Source organism: Rhinoraja longicauda, chromosome 32 (genome assembly GCF_053455715.1).
Source record: "Rhinoraja longicauda isolate Sanriku21f chromosome 32, sRhiLon1.1, whole genome shotgun sequence".
Lineage (NCBI taxonomy): Eukaryota > Metazoa > Chordata > Chondrichthyes > Rajiformes > Arhynchobatidae > Rhinoraja > Rhinoraja longicauda.
The window spans coordinates 28872854-28895787 of NC_135984.1; the positions used below are offsets into that span (position 1 = coordinate 28872854).

Below are 22934 nucleotides of genomic sequence, written 5' to 3' on the forward strand. Positions count from 1 at the left end.
TGAGGGGTGAAGGTGAGGAAGTAATCCGGACTTATAACTCTGTAAACAGTGAAAGGCATTGAAATTAAAATGAAGCAATAAAGGATTACTATCAATGGCAATAGGTTCAGAAACAAAATAAAAACAATGGCAAGGAGAAACGATAATAGGAATAATGTCTGGAAAATTTGCAAAGTCCATTAAAGAGAATGTTAATTTATTTTATGAAATGAGTATACATGAGATTTTTGAAATAATTTGTCTGTGTCTCCGCATTGCTGACCCAGAGAAGGGTCTGAAGAAGGGTCTCGACGTGAAACGTCACCCATTCCTTCTCTCCAGAGATGGTACCTGTCCCGCTGAGTTACTCCAGCTTTTTGTGTCTGTGGTTTAAACCAGCATCTGCAGTTCCTTCTTACACACTCTTCAGAGAGTGGTGGGAAGAAGTTTTGTTAAATTGGCGCAGTCCCTCTGATTGTACTCTCACCATGTTGTTGGGTACAGAATTCCAGCATTTGGAGCAGCAATGTATTCCCAAGCAGAGATGATGTACTGATATACTGTGAAGAAACTTTGATTGCATGTAATCCTGGCAAATCATAGCATGCATGAGTACATCAAAGTAGTGTACGAGAGAAGAATAAACAGAGTGCAGAAGATAGCATTACAGTTACAGAGAAAGTGCAGGTTATTTTTAAAAGTGGAAGTGTTGCAACAAGGTAGATTAGGAGATCAGGGATTCATCCTTAGCATATGAGAGGTCTGTTCAATAGACTGATAACAGCAGGAAAGAAACTCTTCTTGAATCTTGTGGGACATGGTTTCAAGCTTTTGTGACTTCTGTTGAATGGGAGACGGAATGACCAGGCTGTGAACGGTCCTTGATTATGTCAGCTGTTTTACTGTAGTAGCGTGAAGTGTTGATGGAGTCAATGGTGGGGAGTCTGGTCCATGTGATGGACTGGGCTACATCCACAACTTGCTGCAATTTCTTGAAGTCTTGGACAGAGCTTTTGTACTCTCAAGCTGTGATGCATCCTGATAGGATGCTTTCTGCAGTGCGTATGTAAAAATTGGTAAGAGTCATTGGATATATTGTGGCTGAAATTTCCTTTGTCTTCTGAGGAAGGAGAGGTATTGGTGTGCTTTCTTGGCCATAGTGTGAATGTGGTTTATCACGTCAAATTGTTGGAGATATTTACACCTTTGAACTTGAAGCTCTTGACTCTAGCCCTTCAGCACCATAGGCACAGACTGTTTCCTGAAGTCAATGGCCAGCTTCTTTGCGTTGTTGATGCTGGGGGACAAGATGTTGTCCTGACATCATGCTACTATGCTCTTTCTCCTTTCTGTACTCCCACTCGTCTTTTTTCTGATCCAGCCCACGATGGTGGTGTCATTGCCAAACGTGTAAATGGGGTTAGAGTGTGACCTAATGTCTTTGTGTGTGGTACAATAAGCAAGGAAACCACAACATATGATAGGATACTGAGAGGCGTGAGGATACTGGGGGACCTTGCAGATCACTGATCCTTAATGACAGCTGGCCAGGTCAGTATAGCATAAAGTGTCAATATTAACCCGTGCATTTTATGTCCATAATTTAAGATGGAATATCCAGATTCCTGTGATTCAATAGTCCAGGCTTGCAATAATTGGAGTTCAAGTTGTGTCACTGACACCTGCAATGTTTTGTTTTGCATTTTTGTTTTATTTCTCCTATATAAAATAACTTGGATTTGTACAGAGACCGTATTATCAGGATATCAGAGCCCAAGAACCAGTTTTAAATGTTGTATTTTGGAGAGGAATCTGCCAGACTGCTGTGCATGCCAAGATCCAAGATGCCAAGATGTACAGAAGTGTACAGCTGGTTGGTCTGGGAGATAGACCGGACTCAGACATCATGGGGACCTCAAATAGCATGGCAGGATCCTTCACAGCTTAACTTCCAGTGATGTCTGCTTGAAAATCCACAATTTGCACTGTTCAGGAGCAGGGGAAGTGTGGCATGAGGCAATGCAGGAATGTATGCACCATGGTTGTCACAGGAGCTGATAGAGAGAGTAGCCAGGAGTGTATGCACCATGGTTGTCACAGGAGCTGATAGAGAGAGTAGCCAGGAGTGTATGCACCATGGTTGTCACAGGAGCTGATAGAGAGAGTAGCCAGGAGTTATAGTGAGGAGTGGGTTACTTCTCAGAATAAATGTGGCTGTTTTCTCACCAGGCAAAAATGGTGCAACATATCCGGAAAAAACACACGGATGTTCTGCAGGATAATCCGAACGCACTGCAGTCTCTGCCGGCACAAACACCAATCGTAGCCACTGTCATCAGTGCGGCCCCCACCATGGTCAGCACGGACAGCACCACTGGAGATGCAATTGTGGTGAGTACTCAGTGAAAGGAAGCTGGGGCGAAGCAGAAACACGCAGCAAGCTGCCAGTGTCCCAGAGAGGCCAGCCCAGGCCCAAAGAGAGGCACAGTGAGAGACTGATGGAAGACACGTTCATAAGCCGGTTAGGGAACTAGAGATAACCTGGGGCGGAAATGGTGACATCCTTCACCAACAATACCATCCATGCAGGTTCTCCACTTAGCATTAATGAGTGGAGTGTTGATTCACAGCTGTGCAGCTGAGCCCAGATCCCATGTTCACAGGTTGACTTCCCCGGTAGTTCAGGGACAAGCTGCATGGTCAGTGAGGGATGAACTCAGAGGTCTGGTGACACAGAAAATCAGGATGTCGAATCAGTTTGGAGCTAAGAAACGTCAGAAGCCAGGATGCACTGGTGGAAGTAATGTCCAGGCCTCCAAACTGTTGTGATAATGTAGGGGATAGCATCGAACAGGAAATCAGAGGGGTATCTAACCAAGGTAATGCAGCAATCATGGAGCACACAAAATGCTGGAGTAACTCAGCGGGTCAGGCAGCATCTCGGGAGAGAAGGAGGGTCTTCTCCATTCCTTCTCTCCCGAGATGCTGCCTGACCCGCTGAGTTACTCCAGCATTTTGTACCTACCTTCGATTTATTACAGCACCTGCAGTTTTTTTCCTACCTATTCCTAATCATGGGGGACTTGTCTGTGAAGACTGGTGAAGCCACTAATACCGTGGCTGCAGGTCCATGGAGCGTGTGCTGGGATGCTGGCACCATCGGCCCTCTGATCCCCTGCAGTAATGTGGTGGTGATCTCACCGCTCAGCGTGCAGTGAACCACCGTGGCCCGGTGTAGTGGTGCGTGGTGTAATGCAGGTGGTCTGCTGGTGTATGGAGCAGCTACTGCTGGTCCCCAGCCCCTGCCTGCAGCTGTGATGTTGAACCACCCCCTTCACCACTGATACCAACCATGCTCTGACTGCTGGGGACACACTGAACGCTGCATGTACGGTCGAGCTGCTGCTTCGTGCAAGTCTCACATCTTTTCACCTTTCACACAGACAACTGATCTGCTAACTCAAGCAATGAGCGAGCTGTCCCAGACACTAACGACGGACTACCGGCCGGCACAGGGAGATTATCAGCGCGTGCAGTACATTCCTGTCTCACAACACATCCAACCAGTTCAGGGACAGCAGTCTCAGCACATCCAGCTCCAGGTGGTACAAGTGGCACAGGTGGGTCACGCATTTTTTACACCAAAGTAAACTGGAGAACAAAACTTCGGATGAAAGACTAGGTTCTGCACTCCGGACAAAACTGCGGCACGGTGGCGCAGCAGTAGAGCTGCTGCCTTACAGTGCCAAAGACCCGGGTTGGATCCTAACTATGGTTGCTACCTGTACGTAGTTTGTACGTTCTCCCCGTGACCTGCATGGGCTTTCTCCAGGAGCTCTGGTTTCCTCTCACATTCCAAAGACGTGGAGGTTTGTAGGCTAATTGGCTTCTGTAAATTGTAAATTGTTCCGAGTGTGTAGGATAGCGTAAGTGTGTGGAGATCACTGGTCATCGTGAACTCGATGGGCCGAAGGGTCTGCTTCTGCGCTGTACCTCTAAACTAAACTTAACTTAATCGGAGCTCTGAAAATATATGGGTTATTCTGTCAGATTCAATGCGGTGTGGAGCAGGAACCTAGACTTCCCGGATCCATCATCCTGTGCATGTAGTGGAATGATGGCAGGTTTAATGACCTGTGCACAATTGGTCCACTGGTATCAAGTCGTAGAGTTGTACAGAAACGGGTTCTTCGACCCATTACATCCATCCAATGTCTTTGCCTATCTACATGAATCTAATTTGTTCACATTGAGTCTGTAACCTATGCCGTGCCTATTTATATGTCTGTTAAGTGTAGTGAGTACATTTGACTCCACTACCACCTCTGGCAGTGAGTTCCCGATATCAACCATTCTGTGTCAATAAAAATACCCCTCGTAACTGGTTTAAAACTCATTCCTTTAACCTGAAAGCTGAGTTGATGTGAGTTGAACGCACAACCTCAGGCTTGAGAGCTCCTAAGTGGAGTATTTTTGGGCGGCTCAACTGCCGAGCAGCTCCAGAGACGGGTTCGATCCTGACCTCTGGTGCTGTCTGTGTGGAGTTTACACGATCTCCCTGTGACCATGTAGGTTTTATCCGGGTGTTGCGGTTTGCTCCATGCAGGTTTATAGGTTAATTGTCCACTGTTAATTGCCCCGCGTTTGTAGGGAGTGGCTGAAAGTGGGATAATGTGGAACTAGTGGTCAGCGTGGACTTGGTGGGTCGAAGTTCCATGCTGTAACTCCAAATTAAATGAAAACGACTGTATTTGGCAGTGAGCAAGTTCTGAATCTTGGATAACTGGATTCCCCTGACCTTGGTAAACTTGCCACTTGAAGGAAAATGTATTTTGCAGCAATACCTGTCAGGCAGTAACTGCCGGAGCCTGGCCGCGGCTTCCTGTTAATCCCTCCAGAAATGATCTGTGCATCAGTGTGCCGTCACGGAATGAGCAGGCTCTGCAGTGTTCGTTACATTTCCTGCTCCTGTGACCAATTATACCAGGAAATGGGCTTTGAAAACAGGGAAAGTGAGAAATGAAACCAATTGCAGGGAAGGTGGGGTGGAGGGAGGAGCAGAGGGAGGAGTAGAGTCGATAACAATCGTCCCATGACAGAGTTGAGACTATGACGTTTAAGTGGTGTTGCAGCTGACAGTGGGCAGTTAATGTTTGCGTGGAGGTGCTTGCATTAATATACTCTTATCAGTGCTTATTGGGTCACTATTGGGGGAAAATATCCATTGAGTAGCTGTTTTGTGAAAGCTGTCTGTTCAGTTCAGTTCAGTTCACAAGCCAGTTAAATTCTCCAACCCACTCCCACACTGACCTCTATGCTTTTGGCCTCCGAGTCTACTCTACTCCTCAGCCTCTTGATGGCAAGACGCAGCCTTGTGGCTCAGCGATAAATTCCATGGTTTTGTTCTTGCTAATTTGGATCTTTTTTTAATGCTGTGGCTATTTAGGATTTCATGGGTAACACATCTCCATCAGAGATCCCATTCATTATAGTCAGTGGGGCAGTTGTTGCTCGGGTAGACTGAGAGGTTCTCGAAGGGTCTCGACCCAAAATGTCACAATTTCCTCTCTTCAGAGATGCTGCCTGACTTGCTGAGTTACTCCAACATTTTCTGTCCATCTTTGGTGTAAACCTGCATCTGCAGTTCCTTCCTGCTGTGTTGCCGTGCTGCAGTGTCGCGGTGCTGCTGTGTTGCGGTGCTGCTGTGTTGCGGTGCTGCAGTGTCGCGGTGCTGCAGTGTCGCGGTGCTGCAGTGTTGCGGTGCTGCTGTGTCGCGGTGCTGCTGTGTCGCGGTGCTGCAGTGTCGCGGTGTTGCGGTGCTGCTGTGTTGCGGTGCTGCTGTGTTGCGGTGCTGCAGTGTCGCGGTGCTGCTGTGTCGCGGTGTTGCGGTGCTGCTGTGTTGCGGTGCTGCTGTGTTGCGGTGCTGCTGTGTTGCGGTGCTGCAGTGTCGCGGTGCTGCTGTGTCGCGGTGTTGCGGTGCTGCTGTGTTGCGGTGCTGCAGTGTCGCGGTGCTGCTGTGTCGCGGTGTTGCGGTGCTGCTGTGTCGCGGTGCTGCAGTGTCGCGGTGCTGCAGTGTCGCGGTGCTGCTGTGTCGCGGTGCTGCTGTGTCGCGGTGCTGCTGTGTCGCGGTGCTGCTGTGTTGCGGTGCTGCAGTGTCGCGGTGCTGCTGTGTTGCGGTGCTGCAGTGTCGCGGTGCTGCAGTGTCGTGGTGCTGCAGTGTCGCGGTGCTGCAGTGTCGCGGTGCTGCTGTGTCGCGGTGCTGCAGTGTTGCGGTGCTGCTGGGTTGTAGTGCTGCTGTTGTGGTTAACACCTCCTCCTGTACTCTCTGATTGCAGGCATCCTCTCACCAGAATCAGCATTCCACGGTGGATGTCAGCCAGCTGCACGACCCCCACAGCTTTGCACAACATGCTATCCAGGTCCAGCACGTCCAGGTTACTGAGCAGTCCAGCACCATGCCTGCCTCTGCTGCCCAGGTAACTGATCACACCGTGCAAGGCGTGTGACTCTCCACCTAGCCTCAGCATGCCATGTCTGTCCAGCGTCCTGTCCTCTGCATATTGTCCACAGCACACTCATCCCAAGCCTGTCTCTGGGAAATCTCCTGAGATATCCGATTTGGGAGTGTCTGGACAACTTCTCCCATAAGATCTATGGTATTCCTGTTCTCAAAGTCTAATTTAGTTAAAGGAAGGACAGGACTGGCAGCTTAGTGTTCCGGGGTATAAATGTTTTGAGCAAAAGAGGAGGGGTCTTGTACTGCTGGTCATTATCGCAGAACCGGGGGAGGAAACCCTGGAGGAACTGTCAGTGAGGCTTTATGGTTAATATTTACAATGAAAAGGGATGATTTTAAAGAGTTATACCAGTAGTCAGTGGGAGCCATCACTTATTACAATAGATGATGGTCGCCGGAAGAAGAAGCTGTAGTCAGTCGGAATGAGAAGATCACATCTGTAGACAGATCGTGGAAAGGTGTTAAAGCAAGTAGGAGTGGGAGATTTAGCTTCCCCAAAATTAACTGAGGTTACCTTTTGTGCAAGAGCTTGAGATGGGGTGTGATTTGTAAAATGCAGCATGGAAGGTTTTTGAAGCAATATTTAGTGCCTTACTAGGGAGTGGACTGAACCTGATCTTATCTTGGTAAGTTAGAATGTGCAGGTGAGAGAAGTGTCTGTCAGTCTTTACGAATTGTGAGACCGGACAGGAAGGGGAAGTGAAAGAGTTCAGAGTCAGCATTGTCGCAGTTAGGGTAGGAAGCAAAGATGGTAAGTTTAGGGAACCTTGGTTTACAAAGGATATTAAAGATTTGACAGAAAAAAAGTAGGAAGTGTATGTCAGTTGTGGGGAATTGGTAACGAATGAGAAGCCTGGAGTTTATAGGGGATATAGGAGAAAACAGAAACAAAACAGAAGGGCAAAAGTGGCCATGAAATGACTTGGCAATTGGTATTCTATATGTATAATAGAAGGCAGGTTGTAGGCAGAAAAAGTAGGTCCCTGCTCCATGTGTGGAGCCAGGGGTTATGAGCGAGGATGTAAATGAATAAGCAAGGAACTGCAGAAGCTGGAATTGAGCAAAACACAAAGTTCTGGAAGAATGCAGTAGGTCAGGCAGCATCTGTGGAGAGAATGGACAGGTGACGTGCTGGGTCAGTACCCTTTTTCAGACTGCTGCCTGACCCATTGAGTTGCACTGACACGGTGTTTTGTTCTTCAATGGGAGAAGGACATGGAGGTGGGAGAAATCAGGTAGGGGTGTAGTGATATTCTGGGGAACATCAGTATCAGGAAGGAGCAAGTATTGGAAATACTGGCATACAATAGGGTTGATAAATCCCCAGGGCCCGACAGAAACTATCTCAGGGTGCTAAGGGAAGCAAGGGAGGAGATTAGTGAGGCTCTGATGGAGACTGTTGCATCTTTGTGGCCATGGGTGAGGTACCAGAAGAATGAGGAACAGCTCATGTTGTCTCCTTGCTTATAAAAGGCAGGAGGGATGAGGCAGGAAACTACCGGCCAGTGAACCTTACATCGGTGGGAGGGGAGCTGTTGGAGATTGAGGGGGGGGTTGTGCTACAACTGCAGGGACTGGAAAGGCATGATTTTGTGCAGGGAAATCATGTCTTACAAATCTGAGCTTTGTTTCAGATGTTAACTAAGAGAATTGCTGAGGCAAATATGTAGATGTGGTTTACATGGATTTCAGCTTGTCTTTTGACAAGGTCTCGTGTGGTAAGCTGGTCGACAAGGTTGAAGCTGAAGAGATCCAATGTGCGTTGCATCCAATATTGGCTTGGTGGAGGATAGTGGATCTGACTGGAGGTACATCTGACTGGAAGTCTGGAACTGGAAATGTTACAGAAATTCGTATAGAAAGTATGGACATGGTGGACCAAAGGGTCTGTGTTGTTGGAGTCAATACTGTATTATCAAATTATTAGATGAAGTTTGAAAGCTTCAAATTATTACAGGTTCTACAAAGAAGTAAAAAGGTAATTGCAGTATTCGGAATTTTATTGAAAATCAAAATGTTGGAAATACTCCTCAGAGCAGGCAGCATCAGTGGAGAGAGAAGTCAGTTTAATGTTTTGTGTAGGTTATGTTTCTGTGTTTTCTCTCTGCGACGCTGGGACCTGCTGAGTATTTCCACCAGTTTCAGTGTCCATTTCAGATTCCTGATGTTTTGTCTGCCATGTTATTAATGTGCATGTTTCAAAGCGTGTATGTTCCTTAACCTGAAAACAGCAGCCTTCTGGAATGCAGGAACTTAATGGACATGAAATGAAAACGCCACTGAGAACAGAACACGTTGTAAAGTTGTGGCCATATTGATCAGTTGTGCACTATGTGTTTCTTGCAGAGTGGAAGTGGTCAGTCACTCAGTCCCACTCAGTCACAGCAATCACAGGAACTCAGCCCATCCCAGATACAGAGCGGATCGTCAACACAGAGCCAGGTGTTGCAGCAGCAACCCACAGCTACTGTACAGCACACCTACCTGCCCAGCACCTGGGGGACCTTTCGCAACTACTGTAAGTCACTAGGCAGTAGAATGGCTAGTTGTACTCTAGAAATCTTAGAAACGGTTTCATCTATTTTATAAGAACTATGATGCTATTTATGCAGGAAATGCATGTGTAAATGTTAATGACTGAGGTGTTTCAGGATCTTGTATAAATCGTGGTATCTATGCGCATTATTCACTTGATGAACGAAGCGGCAGACAAGCGGGCACGCAGAAAGGAGCAACTTCAACAGACCAGAGACCACACACAAATGTGACCTTTGTCACAGAGACTGTCACTCCCACATTGGTCTCTTCAGCCACAAGCGACGCTGCTCTAGCCGAGGTGTGGAGCAAGCAGCCAACTAGGATGCATCACCCATGGTCAGCCATGACCGAGGGGGGGCCTAAGACAAGTTTGAAAAATGTACATAAACGAGTGTGGAAACAGCCATTCAGGGTATGTCCTTTCTGTGGTCGAGAAAGAGTACACTTGCGTGGTGTACAACCCAAAGTTATGAACTTTGAATTCTCCAACCACGTAATTCCTCTCCCCCCATTCTCCTCGTATGCACACATTTCTTCCCTGTCCCTTTCTCATCCCAACCCAAAACATCACCTGCCCATATCCCTCCACAGATGCTGCCTGGCCTGCTGAGTTCCTCGAGCACTTTGTATTTTGCTCAAGATTCCAGCATCTGCATTCTCTTGTGCATTCAGTCCCTTGAACCTGTTCTGTCATTCAGTGAGATTATATCTGATCAGCCTCTAGGCTTCATGCCTTGCCGAACAAGCTTCAATGAATCCTGGTTTTAAAATGTTCGCCTCATTCCCAGGGTTCAAGGTTTTTTGTTTGTAAAGAGAGTTCTACAGCCCCTGTGTGGAGATGTGTTGAGACCAAATGGCTGGGACATCACCCTGAATGTGTTGGCTCTCATGTGAAGGTTGGCCTGTATCTTTCTCTCATAATCTGCTGTTCATTAATGAGGTCTTATCTTGTTCATGGATCTACAAGGCTGATCATAGTAATCCAGAGATGATAATTAAATCCTTACCAGTTTAAATTTAGTTTACTTTAGGGATACATTGCTGAAACAGGCCCTTAGGCCCACCGAGTCCGCACCGAACAGCGATCCCCGTACGCTCGTACTATCCTACACACTAGGGATCATTTTTCAAATTAACCTACAAAAATGTACGTCTTTGGAGAGTGGGAGACAATAGACAATAGGTGCAGGAGGAGGCCATTTGGCCCTTCGAGCCAGCACCGCCATTCAATGTGTTCATGGCTGATCATTCTCAATCAGTACCCCGTTCCTGCCTTCTCCCCATACCCCCTGACTCCGCTATCCTTAAGAGCTCTATCTAGCTCTCTCTTGAATGCATTCAGAGAATTGGCTTCCACTGCCTTCTGAGGCAGAGAATTCCACAGATTCACAAGTCTCTGACTGAAAAAGTTTTTCCTCATCTCCGTTCTATTCTTAAACTGTGGCACCTTGTTCTGGACTCCCCCAACATTGGGAACATGTTTCCTGCCTCTAACGTGTCCAACCTCTTAATAATCTTATACGTTTCGATAAGATCCCCACTCATCCTTCTAAATTCCAGTGTATACAAGCCTAGTCACTCCAGTCTTTCAACATATGACAGTCCCGCCATTCCAGGAATTAACCTAGTAAACCTACACTGCACGCCTTCAATAGCAAGAATATCCTTCCTCAAATTTGGAGACCAAAACTGCACATAGTACTGCAGGTGCGGTCTCACTAGGGCCCTGTACAACTGCAGAAGGACCTCTTTGCTCCTATACTCAACTCCTCATGTTATGAAGGCTAACATTCCATTGGCTTTCTTCATGTACCTGCATGCTTCTCTGGGAGGAACCCAGAGAAAACCCACGCAGGCACAGGGAGGATGTGTAAACTCCATACAAACGCCACCCGTAAACAGGATCAAACCTTGGTCTCTGGCGCTGTACGGCAGCAACTCTACTGCTGCACCACCGTGCCGCCCTTTATAGGTTGCTCACGTGCTGACCAGCAAGTGGTGTCTCAGATAGAACCCAGCTCATTCATTCAATTGTGATCTTACTTCTGTACCTTTGTGCGTTGGTTCTGAAATTACAGCAAGGCGTCTCCACGTTGAACTTTTATATATTGAAGTGCCGAGTGACATCACCAGCCATCCAATCTGGATCGGATTCCTTATTCCTCCTCTGTAATTCCCAACTCCAACCTTGTTGCTGTTCCATATAACATATATAACATATAACAACTACAGCATGGAAACAGGCCTGTCCGGCCCTACCAGTCCACGCCGACCATTCTCCCTGACCTAGTCTCATCTACCTGCACTCAGACCATAACCCTCCAATCCCCTCCTATCCATATACCTATCCAATTTACTCTTAAATAATAAAATCGAGCCAGCCTCCACCACTTCCACCGGAAGCCCATTCCATACAGCCACAACCCTCTGAGTAAAGAAGTTCCCCCTCATGTTACCCCTAAACCTTTGTCCCTCAATTCTGAAGCTATGTCCCCTTGTTGGAATCTTCCCCACTCTCAAAGGGAAAAGCCTACCCACGTCAACTCTGTCCGTCCCTCTCAAAATTTTAAAAACCTCTATCAAGTCCCCCCTCAACCTTCTACGCTCCAAAGAATAAAGACCCAACCTGTTCAACCTCTCTCTGTAGCCTAAGTGCTGAAACCCAGGCAACATTCTAGTAAATCTCCTCTGTACCCTCTCCATTTTGTCGACATCCTTCCTATAATTTGGCGACCAGAACTGCACACCATACTCCAGATTTGGCCTCACCAATGCCCTGTATAATTTCAACATTACATCCCAACTTCTATACTCGATGCTCTGATTTATAAAGGCAAGCATACCAAACGCCTTCTTCACCACCCTATCCACATGAGATTCCACCTTCAGGGAACAATGCACAGTTATTCCCAGATCCCTCTGTTCCACTGCATTCCTCAATTCCCTACCATTTACCCTGTACGTCCTATTTTGATTTGTCCTACCAAAATGCAGCACCTCACACTTATCAGCATTAAACTCCATCTGCCATCTTTCAGCCCACCCTTCCAAAAGGCCCAAGTCTCTCTGTAGACTTTGAAAATCTACCTCACTATCAACTACTCCATGTTACCTCCCTGAACAGGAAAATTAGACCTTGGCTCATACCTCAAATCAGGGACACCTTCAATAGTGCAGTAACTCTCAGGTGTGGGCTGAGTGTCGCTCCAGGTCAGGGGCAGGCATTTTTGCTTTTATTTGTCATTATTCAAGAGTTTTGAGTGCCATCAATGCACCTTTTTGACATAGGTAGACTTTGTCAAAATAAATGAAATGTTGCAATCAACAGACGATAGGTTTGATTCAAAGTTTATTTAATTACAGATTAGACAACATTGCCAGTCTATCCTGGTGTGAAATGCTTTATTATTGATGTAATCTTTTACAGCTTTTACAGTTAGCACATATCAGAGGACATTCATATTTCTCACTAAACGTTCACCTAGGCTCCAGAAATGAGGTCACCCCAACCTCATTTGTTGATGTTGCTGAGATATAAACCAATGGAGGCAGAGCTCCAGGTCACTTTTCATTCTTTCACTGGGACATTCGAGTAGCTGGTCCTCATCATCTCAATATCGGCAAGACAGATCCACCAACACCCAATCTACAACTCTGCCATCCAGCTAGATCCACAGTGAGACATAGGGGGAAAAAAAGACAGTGCTGGAGTAATTCAGCAACTCTGGAGAACATGGATAGATGATGTTTTGGGTTGTGATCCTTCTGCAGACTGACTAAGGGGGGGGGGGGGCAGGACAAACCCTGGCAAATGACAGGTGGATAGAGGTGAAGGTGTGGCGGCTCCCAAGGGTCGGGCCATACCACTACCGACCCCTCGGCACGGCCAGGGGGGCGGCCCTTTGCTACGGATATAAAAGGACGAGGTTTTGGGCGCGATGCCATTCCAGCAGACTTGACCGGTTTGACAACGGTAATAAAATCAAACCTCCCGAAATACCCAGCTCCTCGCCTTTATTTCGGGCCTTATTCGACGCGCCACATTGGTGACCCCGAACAGTCCACAGATGAAATAATGGGCGCAAGATGGAAAGCCGACCGTTCGTCCGGCTCGCAGGCCGACCAGGCCGCAGCTGTCGGCGCGGTAGGCATCAAGCTCCCGACATTCTCGACCACCCAGCTCGCGTTTGGTTTGACCAAGCGGAGGCTCAGTTCCAGCTGCAGGGCATCACAGCAGATGACACCCGTTTTTTCCACCTGGTGGGAGCCCTTGACCAGGACACGGCCGAAGAGGTCACGGAGTTCCTCGAGGACCTCCCCACCCACGTTAAGTATAAAGCCCTGAAGGAGCTGCTGCTCCAAACTTACGGGCTGACCAGAATGGAGCGGGCTGAAAGGCTCCTTCACATGCGACCGGCGCCTATCTAGCCTCCTGAAAGAGATGGTCGCGCTGCTCGACGGGCACAGGCCGTGCCTGATGTTTGAGTACACTTACCTGCACCTGCTGCCGGCAGACATTCGCCTGCAGCTCACCGACGCCTCCTTTGACGACCCCCAGGCCCTCGGCAGGCGCACGAACGCGCTGTAGATGGCGCACCGGGATGACATCAGCCCGCTAAACGTCACTCGAGCAGTGCCCGATTTTCTCCGGTCGGGCGGGGGAGCTGTGGAAGGAGTGACAGCTGCGCCCCGGAGGCCTGTGAGATCGCCCCCCGTGGCCGCTGCGGGTCCTGCACCTGCACATGCACCTGCAGTCCCACGCCAGCAGGCTCCAGCCAGCACCAGCAGGAGGCACTGGTGTTATTACCACCTGCATTGGGGTGCTGCAGCCCGACGATGCCGCCAGCCGTGCACGTTCCCGGGAAACGCCGGGGCTGGCTGCCAATAGTCCCCGCGGTGGCCGGCCAGATTCACCGCCTCTTCGCCTGGGATCGGCGCTCCGGGGGCCGCTTCCTCGCTGAGCGTCCTGCCCCCTTCGCTGCTGGACATTCGTTCTGGGAAGTGGGGGCCCATCCTCACCGCTGCAAACGGGAGCCGCATTCGGACTTATGGCGTCCGCACGGTTCACATCGTTTTCGGCGCCAGTCATTTCACGTGGCCGTTCACGATCGCAGATGTCTCCCAGCCGTTGCTCGGGGCAGACTTTCTGCGGGCTCATTCTCTCCTGGTGGACGTCAGGCAGCAGCGCTTGGTCCACGCCGCCACGATGGGGCCCATTGCGTTGCGTCTGAATGAGCCCGTTGTATGCCCGCTGTCGTCCGTGGACTCACATTTAGCTCGGGTTCTGGCGGAATTCCCAGACATCATGACCCCGCAATTCCGGTCGTCGACCCCCAAGCACGGGGTGGTCCATTATATAATAACTACCGGCCCACCCCTCCACGCACGAGCACGCCGACTGCCGCCCGATAAGCTACGTCTGGCACGGCAGGAGTTCCGCACGATGGAGTCCTTGGGGATCGTCTGCCCTTACGTGCCATCGGCCCTCCGGGACTGCGCCTTTGTGTTCCTGCGCCGTGACGCCCACCGGACACCACTCCAGAGGCCTTATGAGGGCCCGTACCGGGTGCTGGAGCACGGGCAGACAACCTTTGTCTTGGACATGGGGGGCCGGCCGGAGGCCGTGTCAATTGACCGCTTGAAGCCGGCCCACTTGGACATTGACCAACGGGTTGCCCAGCCTCGGCCACGAGGTCGCCCCCCTTTGCAGGTCCCCCCACCTGTCCCTCCAACTGTGCCTCTGTCGGCCGACTTTCGTACACGGTCCGGTCGGGTTGTGCGACCACCAGTGCGTTTCGTGCCTCCGGGTTCTGGGGGGGTCCCGTGGCGGCTCAGGGAGGCGGCCCTTTGCTACGGATATAAAGGACGAGGTTTTGGGCGCGATGCCATTCCAGCAAACTTGACCGGTCTGACAACCGTAATAAAATAAAATCTCCCGAAATACCCGGCTCCTCGCCTTTATTTCGGGCCTTTTTCGACGCTCCACAAAGGTTATTTTTAATTGGTAGATGGTTAGACAAAGACCAGAGCACCCAGAGGAAACACACATGATCACAGGTAGAACATGCAAACTCCACACCAGGTGGCACCTGAAGTTAGATTGTAGCTACCCAAGTAAAAATCAGGTGCTGTTCCTCCAGTGTGCGTGTGGCCTCACTCTAGCAATGGAGGAGACCAGGACGGAAAAGTCGGTATGTGAATGGGAAAGGAAGTTACAATGGTTAGCAACAGCGGCCTTTGGCAGACTGAGCACAATTTTAAGAGACTGGCTCTTCTCCCCCACCCCCCCTCCGCATCAACTTGTTTCCCTCCTCTCTTCCACGTGTCCCACATGGATGCACATCCATTTCTCCCTTTCCCGATTTCCCCTGTACCCTTCCCTATATTCCTCCCTCACATTTCTGCCTTTCTCTTCTGACCTCATCAACGTTTGTCTTTTCCACTCTGGCCTATGTCTAGCCATCTGCCAATCAAAATCCCCCTCACCTATCACTTAATAATAATAATAATAATAATGCATTACATTTGTATTACGCTTTTCTAAAAACTCAAAGACACTTTACAATGTTTACTAAAACATAGAAATAAATAAATAAATAAGTAAACGAACAGAAACGGAAAAATAAGGTGAGGTGACGGTCAGTGGTTGAAGGCAGTGCTGAACAGGTGAGACTTCAGTGATGTTTTGAATGTGGTGAGTGAGGAGGAGTCTCTGATGGTTTGAGGTAGTGAGTTCCAGAGGGTGGGAGCAGCGATGGAGAAAGCCCTGTCCCCCCAGGATCTGAGTTTGGTCCGGATGGGGGGGAACAGGAGGTTAGCAGCAGCAGAGCGGAGGGTGCAGGTGGGAGTGTGTCTGTGGAGGAGGTCAGTCAGGTAGGATGGGGCCAGGTTATGGAGGGCTTTGTAGGTCATGAGGAGGATTTTGTACTGGATTCTCTGGGGGATGGGGAGCCAGTGGAGCTTGTAGAGGACGGGGGTGATATGGTCACGGATCGGGGAGTGGGTGAGTAGACGGGCAGCGGAGTTCTGGATGTATTGGAGTTTATTGATGATTTTTGAGGGTGAACCATAGAGGAGGCTGTTACAGTAGTCCAGACGGGAGGTGATGAAGGCGTGGATGAGGGTTTCTGCAGCTGTGGAGGAGAGGGATGGACGGAGACGGGCGGTTTTTGAGGTGGAAGAAGGCTGTCTTTGTGATGTGTTTGATGTGTTTGTCGAAGGAGAGGGTTTGATCAAAGATGATTCCAAGATTCCGGATGTGAGGGGAGGTGGATACTGGGAAACCATCAATATTGAGGGTTGCCAGATTTTGTCCCGACTCTACTCTCTCCCAGCTTGCTCCCCCTACTGCAACTAGACTGAAGAAGCTGAAGCATCACGAACCATGTTCTCCAGAGATGCTGCCTAACCCACTGAGTTACTCCAGCACATTTTAGTTGTTTAGAGATACAACATGGAACCAGGTCCAAACCGACCATCTATTGGTCCGCTGCCGACGACGACCCAGGCCTCTTCACCGCCACTGCCGCCGCCGACCTTCCCGACCTCTGCACCGCCGCCCACATCCTCCCCGGCCATCCGCTGACCGGGCCGACCACCACTTACCCGGGCTCCAGGTCCCCACGGGCCTCCCCCAGCGACCGTGTCGACCCGTGCCGCTCCACCGCCCAGCAGCAGGTCGCAGCTCCACCCGGCCCACACACACCGCGCTGGGCCCACAGACACCGCGCTGGGCCCACACACACCGCGCTGGGCCCACACACACCGCTCTGGGCCCACACACACCGCGCTGGGCCCACACACACCGCGCTGGGCCCACACACACCGCGCTGGGCCCACACACACCGCGCTGGGCCCATACACACCGCGCTGGGCCCACACACACCGCGCTGGGCCCACACACACCGCGCTGGGCCCACACACACACCGCTGGGCCCACACACACCACGCTGGGCCCACACACACCGCGCTGGGCCCACACACACCGCGCTGGGCCCACACACACACCGCTGGGCCCACAGACACCGCGCTGGGCCCACACACACACCGCTGGGCCCACACACACCGCGCTGGGCCCACAGCCCCCACCAGGCAGAGTCCCACAGCACTGCTGGGTCCTACTGCCCACCCCCTACTACAGGTAACTGCAGCAGGGGCTCCACTGGGTCTCCCCCTTCCCCCTCTAGCCAGGTGACCCCCAGTACTCCCCACATCAGTCCTCATGCCCCCCTCTGCCCTGCTAACCCACCACCCCCCCACCATACATCCCCTCCCCCTCCACCTGCCCCCCTGCCTCCATCCGACCCCAACCCCCACCATTGCCGGGTGTTCACCATCCCCCCTGACCTCCCCCTTTCAGACACCGAACGGTCGGTCCTCAGCAGAGGCCTTACCTTTGTTCCCCTCCGCCCCCACATCAACGAGTTCCACGTCCACCATGACGTGGAGCTCTTCTTCCGCCGCCTCCGAGCCTTTTTCCATGGGAAGGAGTCCTCACCCCCACTGATGACCCCTTCTCCCGTCTCCAACGGACCCCCTCCATTTTTACCCCCCGTTTGGCCAACTACCCTCACTAGAACTTTTCATCTCCAATTGCCGGCGTGACATTAACCGCCTCAAATTCTCCACTCCCCTGACTAACTCCAACCTCTCCCCTCCTGAACGTGCAGCTCTCCACTCACTCCGCAACAACCCGGACTTAATCATTAAACCCACTGACAAGGGAGGTGCTGTGGTAGTCTGGCGTGCTGACCTCTACCGGACCGAGGCCAGACGACAACTCTCAGACACCTCTTCCTACCGATCCCTGGACCATGACCCCACCGATAAACACCAGACCTTCATCAGCAGCACCATCACCGACCTCACCAACTCCGGCGATCTACCCCTCAGTGCCTCCAATCTCATAGTTCCCCAGCCCCACACGGCCCGATTCTACCTCCTACCCAAAATCCACTAACACAACTGTCCTGGCAGACCCATTGTCTCTGCCTGCTCATGCCCCACCGAACTTATCTCTACCTACCTCGACTCCATCCGATCCCCCCGGTTAAATCCCTCTCCACCTACGTCCAAGACACCTCCCACGCTCTCCATCTCCTTGATAACTTCCGGTTTCCAGGCCCCCACTCCCTCATCTTCACCATGGATGTCCAGTCACTCTACACTTCCATCCCCCACAAGGATGGTCTCGAAGCCCTCCGTTTCTTCCTCGACCGTAGAACCAGCCAATCCCCATCGACCAACACTCTCCTCCGCCTAGCAGAGCTGGTTCTTACCCTCAACAACTTCTCCTTTGACTCCACCCACTTCCTCCAAACCAGAGGCGTAGCTATGGGCACTCGCATGGGCCCTAGCTACGCCTGCCTCTTTGTCGGGTACGTCGAACAACCCCTGTTCCAGATGTACACTGGCCCCATCCCCGAACTCTACCTCCGCTACATTGACGACTGTATTGGTGCTACCTCTTGCACCCATGCAGAACTCACTGACTTCATACACTTCACATCCAATTTCCATCCTGCCCTTAAATATACCTGGACTATCTCCGACATCTCCCTCCCGTTTCTGGACCTCACCATCTCCATCACAGGAGACAGACTAGTGACGGACATTTACTATAAACCCACTGACTCGCACAGCTATCTGGACTACACTTCTTCCCACCCGGTCCCCTGCAAAAAGTCCCCTCCCAATTCCTCCGTCTACGCCGCATCTGCGCCCGGGATGAGGTGTTTCACACTAGGGCTTCCGAGATGTCCTCGTTCTTCAGGAAACGGGGCTTCCCCTCCTCCATTATAGATGAGGCTCTCACTAGGGTCTCTTCTACATCCCGCAGCTCCACTCTTGCTCCCCCTCCCCCCACTCGCAACAAGGACAGAATCCCCCTCGTTCTCACCTTCCACCCCACCAGCCAGCGGATCCAACATATCATCCACAAACATTTCCGTCACCTACAACGGGACCCCACCACTGGCCATATCTTCCCATCCCCTCCCCTTTCTGCGTTCCGCAGAGACCGTTCCCTCCATAACTCCCTGGTCCACTCGTCCCTTCCTACCCAAACCACCCCATCCCCTGGCACTTTACCATGCAACCGCACGAGATGCAACACCTGTCCCTTTACCTCCCCCCTCAACTCCATCCAAGGACCCAAACAGTCTTTCCAGGTGAGACAAAGGTTCACCTGCACCTCCTCCAACCTCATCTATTGCATCCGCTGCTCTAGATGTCAACTTATTTACATCGGCGAAACCAAGCGCAGGCTCGGCGATCGTTTCGCTGAACATCTGCGCTCGGTCCGCATTAACCAAACTGATCTCCCGGTGGCCGAGCACTTCAACTCCCCCTCCCATTCCCAGTCTGACCTTTTTGTCATGGGCCTCCTCCAGTGCCATAGTGAGGCCCACCGGAAATTGGAGGAACAGCACCTCATATTTCGCCTGGGCAGTTTGCAGCCCAGTGGTATGAACATCGACTTCTCCAACTTTAGATAGTTCCTCTGTCCCACCCTTCCCCTCCTCCTTCCCAGATCTCCCTCTATCTTCCTGTCTCCACCTATATCCTTCCTTTGTCCCGCCCCCCTGACATCAGTCTGAAGAAGGGTCTCGACCCGAAACGTCACCCATTCTTTCTCTCCCGAGATGCTGCCTGACCTGCTGAGTTACTCCAGCATTTAGTGAATAAACCGACCATCTATTACCCATTCACACTAGTTCTATGTTATCCTACTTTTGCGTCACTCCCTCCACATTAGGGGCAATGTACAGAGCCCAATTAACCTACAAATCCACATGTCTTTGGAAGATGGGGAGAACCCGGAGGGAACCCACATGGTCACAGGGAGTATGTGCAAACTCCGCACAGACAAAAGCCAAGGTCAGGATCGAACCTGGGCTCTGGTGCTGTGCTGTGCTGCAGCGTGTGATGCAGCAGCTCAACCAGCTGTCAGAATCAGAATAACCTTTATTGTCATTGTAGTGGCCTGGCGGAGGCCACAGAAAAGGCTGGATGCCAGGCAGGTTTAGAAAGCTCTTTATTTGTCTGTGAGTTTCGACTCACAGCGAAGTCCACCTAGGGATAAACCACACCCCCCAACGGGCTGAGTCTTAACCCCTTAAGCCTGTCCGTCAAGTGCCGAGGGGGCTGACCCAAGGAGTGGCCTGATACCCAGGGACCGCCACAGTACCCCCCCCCCCCCAAGAACCGGAGGTACAAAGCGGACAGGAGGGTGCACGAGGCGACCAGCCCGGGTGCATACCACGCCCGGCACAGGGACCGGCGACCGACCGACAGGTGGAGGGGACGTAGCAGGGACCGGCGGTGGTAACGTGGACGGAGGGCGACCGCGCGGGCGGGGCTGCGCAACCGGCACCGGCCGATCAATGTCCATGTGTGCCGGCTTCAGCCGTGCAATCGAAACAGTCTCACTGCGACCCCCCATGTCCAGGACAAATGTGGCCGAGCCGTGTTGCAGGACCCGGAAGGGGCCCTCGTATGGCCGCTGGAGAGGTGTCCGATGAGCATCCCTGCGAAGGAACACAAACTGGCAGTCCTCCAGAGCAGGAGGGACGTGGGGATGGAAGGTCCCATGACGAGACGTGGGCACAGGTGCCAGCCTGCCCACCGTCTGCCGAAGAGGTTGCAGGGCGTCCGAAGGCTGCTCCACTTGACCCTGTGGGATGGACTCCCCGGCAACCGTCAAGGGGGCCCCGTACACCAACTCGGCAGAGGAGGAGGCCAAGTCCTCTTTGGGTGCGGTGCGGACGCCAAGCAAAACCCACGGCAGGGCGTCCACCCAGTCTGGGTCCGTGAGCCCAGCCTTCAGGGCAGCCTTCAGCTGGCGGTGAAAACGTTCCACCAAACCGTTCGCCTGTGGATGGTACGCCGTAGTGTGGTGTAGGCGGACTCCCAAGAGGCGTGCCATAGCCGACCACAGTTCCAACGTAAACTGCGGCCCCCGGTCGGATGTAATGTCCAGTGGCACCCCGAACTGGGCGATCCAGTGCGCCGCCAAGGCCTGAGCGCAGGTGGCCGTCGAGGTGTCCGCCAGCAGAATGGCTTCCGGCCACCGCGTGAAGCGATCGACCACGGTGAAGAGGTGGGTCATGCCCTGGGACGGCGGCAGCGGCCCCACGATGTCCACATGAATGTGGTCGAAGCGCTGTCTAGGGACACCGAACTCCTGCAGAGGCGCACGCACGTGTCGCTGGATCGTGGCGGTCTGGCCCAGGATGCAGGTGCGTGCCCAGTGTGCGACCTGCTTACGCAGCCCGTGCCACATGAAGCGGGAGGCTACGAGGGCCACCGTCTCCTGAATGGAAGGATGAGAAAGCCCGTGGAGCACCTCGAATACCCTGCGCTGCCAGGCGACGGGGACGATGGGCCGCGGCAGGCCAGTGGAGGTGTCGCACAACAGCGTTGCGTCCCCTGGGCCAAAGGCAATGTCCTCTAGTTGCAGGCCCGACACGGCCGTGCGATAGGCGGCCATCTCCTCGTCCCCCAGCTGTGCGGCTGCTAGGGCGGAATAGTCAATACCCCCGGCCATTTGTAGGACGGCGTGGACCGCGGGTCTTGACAGGGCGTCGGCCACCCTGTTGTACTTGCCCTCCACGAAACAGATTGAGGTGGTGTACTCGGACACGTACGCCAACTGCCTCTGTTGCCGTGCAGACCACGGATCCGAAACCTTGGCGAACGCAAAGGTGAGTGGCTTGTGGTCTGTGAATGCGGTGAAGGGTCTCCCCTCCAGGAAGTACCGAAAGTGGAGTACGGCGAGGTAGAGGGCGAGGAGCTCACGGTCGAACGCGCTGTAACGCCGTTGGGCCCCGCTGAGGTGCCTGCTAAAGAAGGCAAGTGGCCGCCAACACCCGTCAATGAGCTGTTCCAGCACCGCACCGACCGCCACCTCAGAAACGTCCACGGTCAGGGCGGTTGGGGCCTCCTCCCTGGGATGGACGAGCATCGTGGCCCTCGCCAGGGCCTCCTTAGCATGCTGAAACGCCGCTCCTGCTTCGTCCTCCCACTCGACCTCCTTGCGACGACCAGCCATGAGGTGGAAGAGTGGGCGCATGGTTCCGGCTACTGCCGGCAGGAAGCGGTGATAAAAGGAAATCATCCCAACAAATTCCTGCAGACCCTTGACAGTGATTGGTCGGGGGAACCGGCGGACAGCGTCCACCCTGTCTGGAAGAGGAACCACCCCTTGTGGGGTCACCCGATGGCCGAGGAAATCGATGGCCGTCACTCCAAAACGGCACTTGGACGTGTTGACGCACATCCTGTACTGACTGAGGCGCTGACACGGCTGGCGGAGGTGGGCGCAGTGCTCCTGCCTCGAGCGGCTGGCCACCAGTACGTCGTCCAAGTACACAAACACAAAGTCTAGGCCACGGCACACACAGTCCATAAGCCGTTGGAAGGCCTGTGCGGCGTTCTTCAAGCCGAACGGCATCCTCAAAAATTCGAACAGGCTAAACGGTGTAATGATGGCTGTCTTGGGGATGTCGTCGGGGTGGACCGGAATTTGATTGTACCCGTGCACAAGGTCCACCTTGGAGAACACAGATGCTCCGGCATTAAAGTCCTGGATGTGCAGGACCGGGTACCTGTCGGCGACGGTCGCGTCATTCAAGAGACGGAAGTCCCCGCACGAGCGCCAGCACCCGTCCACCTTAGGGACCAAGTGGAGTGGTGACGCCCACGGGCTATCGGGGGGCCGCACGATGCCCATTGACTCCATCCGGCGGAACTCCTCCCGAGCTAGACGGAGCTTGTCTGGAGCTAGACGCCGCACTCGGGCGTGCACGGGCGGCCCGGTGGTGGGGATGTGATGCTGCACCTCGTGCTTGGGAGCGGAAGTGGGTTTCAAGAATGTCCGGGAAATCCACCAGGATGCGCA

The 22934-nt window shown here is 52.4% G+C and overlaps 1 protein-coding gene across 3 annotated transcripts in view; it reads left to right on the top strand.

Moving 5' to 3' along the window:
• The window catches only part of prdm10 (PR domain containing 10), a 220397-nt gene that overhangs the window by 181065 nt on the left and 16398 nt on the right, over nt 1-22934 (top strand). For all 3 annotated transcript variants that reach the window (XM_078426637.1, XM_078426635.1, XM_078426636.1), the window contains exons 18-21: nt 2209-2370; nt 3423-3599; nt 6315-6455; nt 8843-9014. In XM_078426637.1, coding sequence (XP_078282763.1) covers nt 2209-2370; nt 3423-3599; nt 6315-6455; nt 8843-9014 — 652 coding nt within the window. The remainder of the gene's footprint in view (nt 1-2208; nt 2371-3422; nt 3600-6314; nt 6456-8842; nt 9015-22934) is intronic.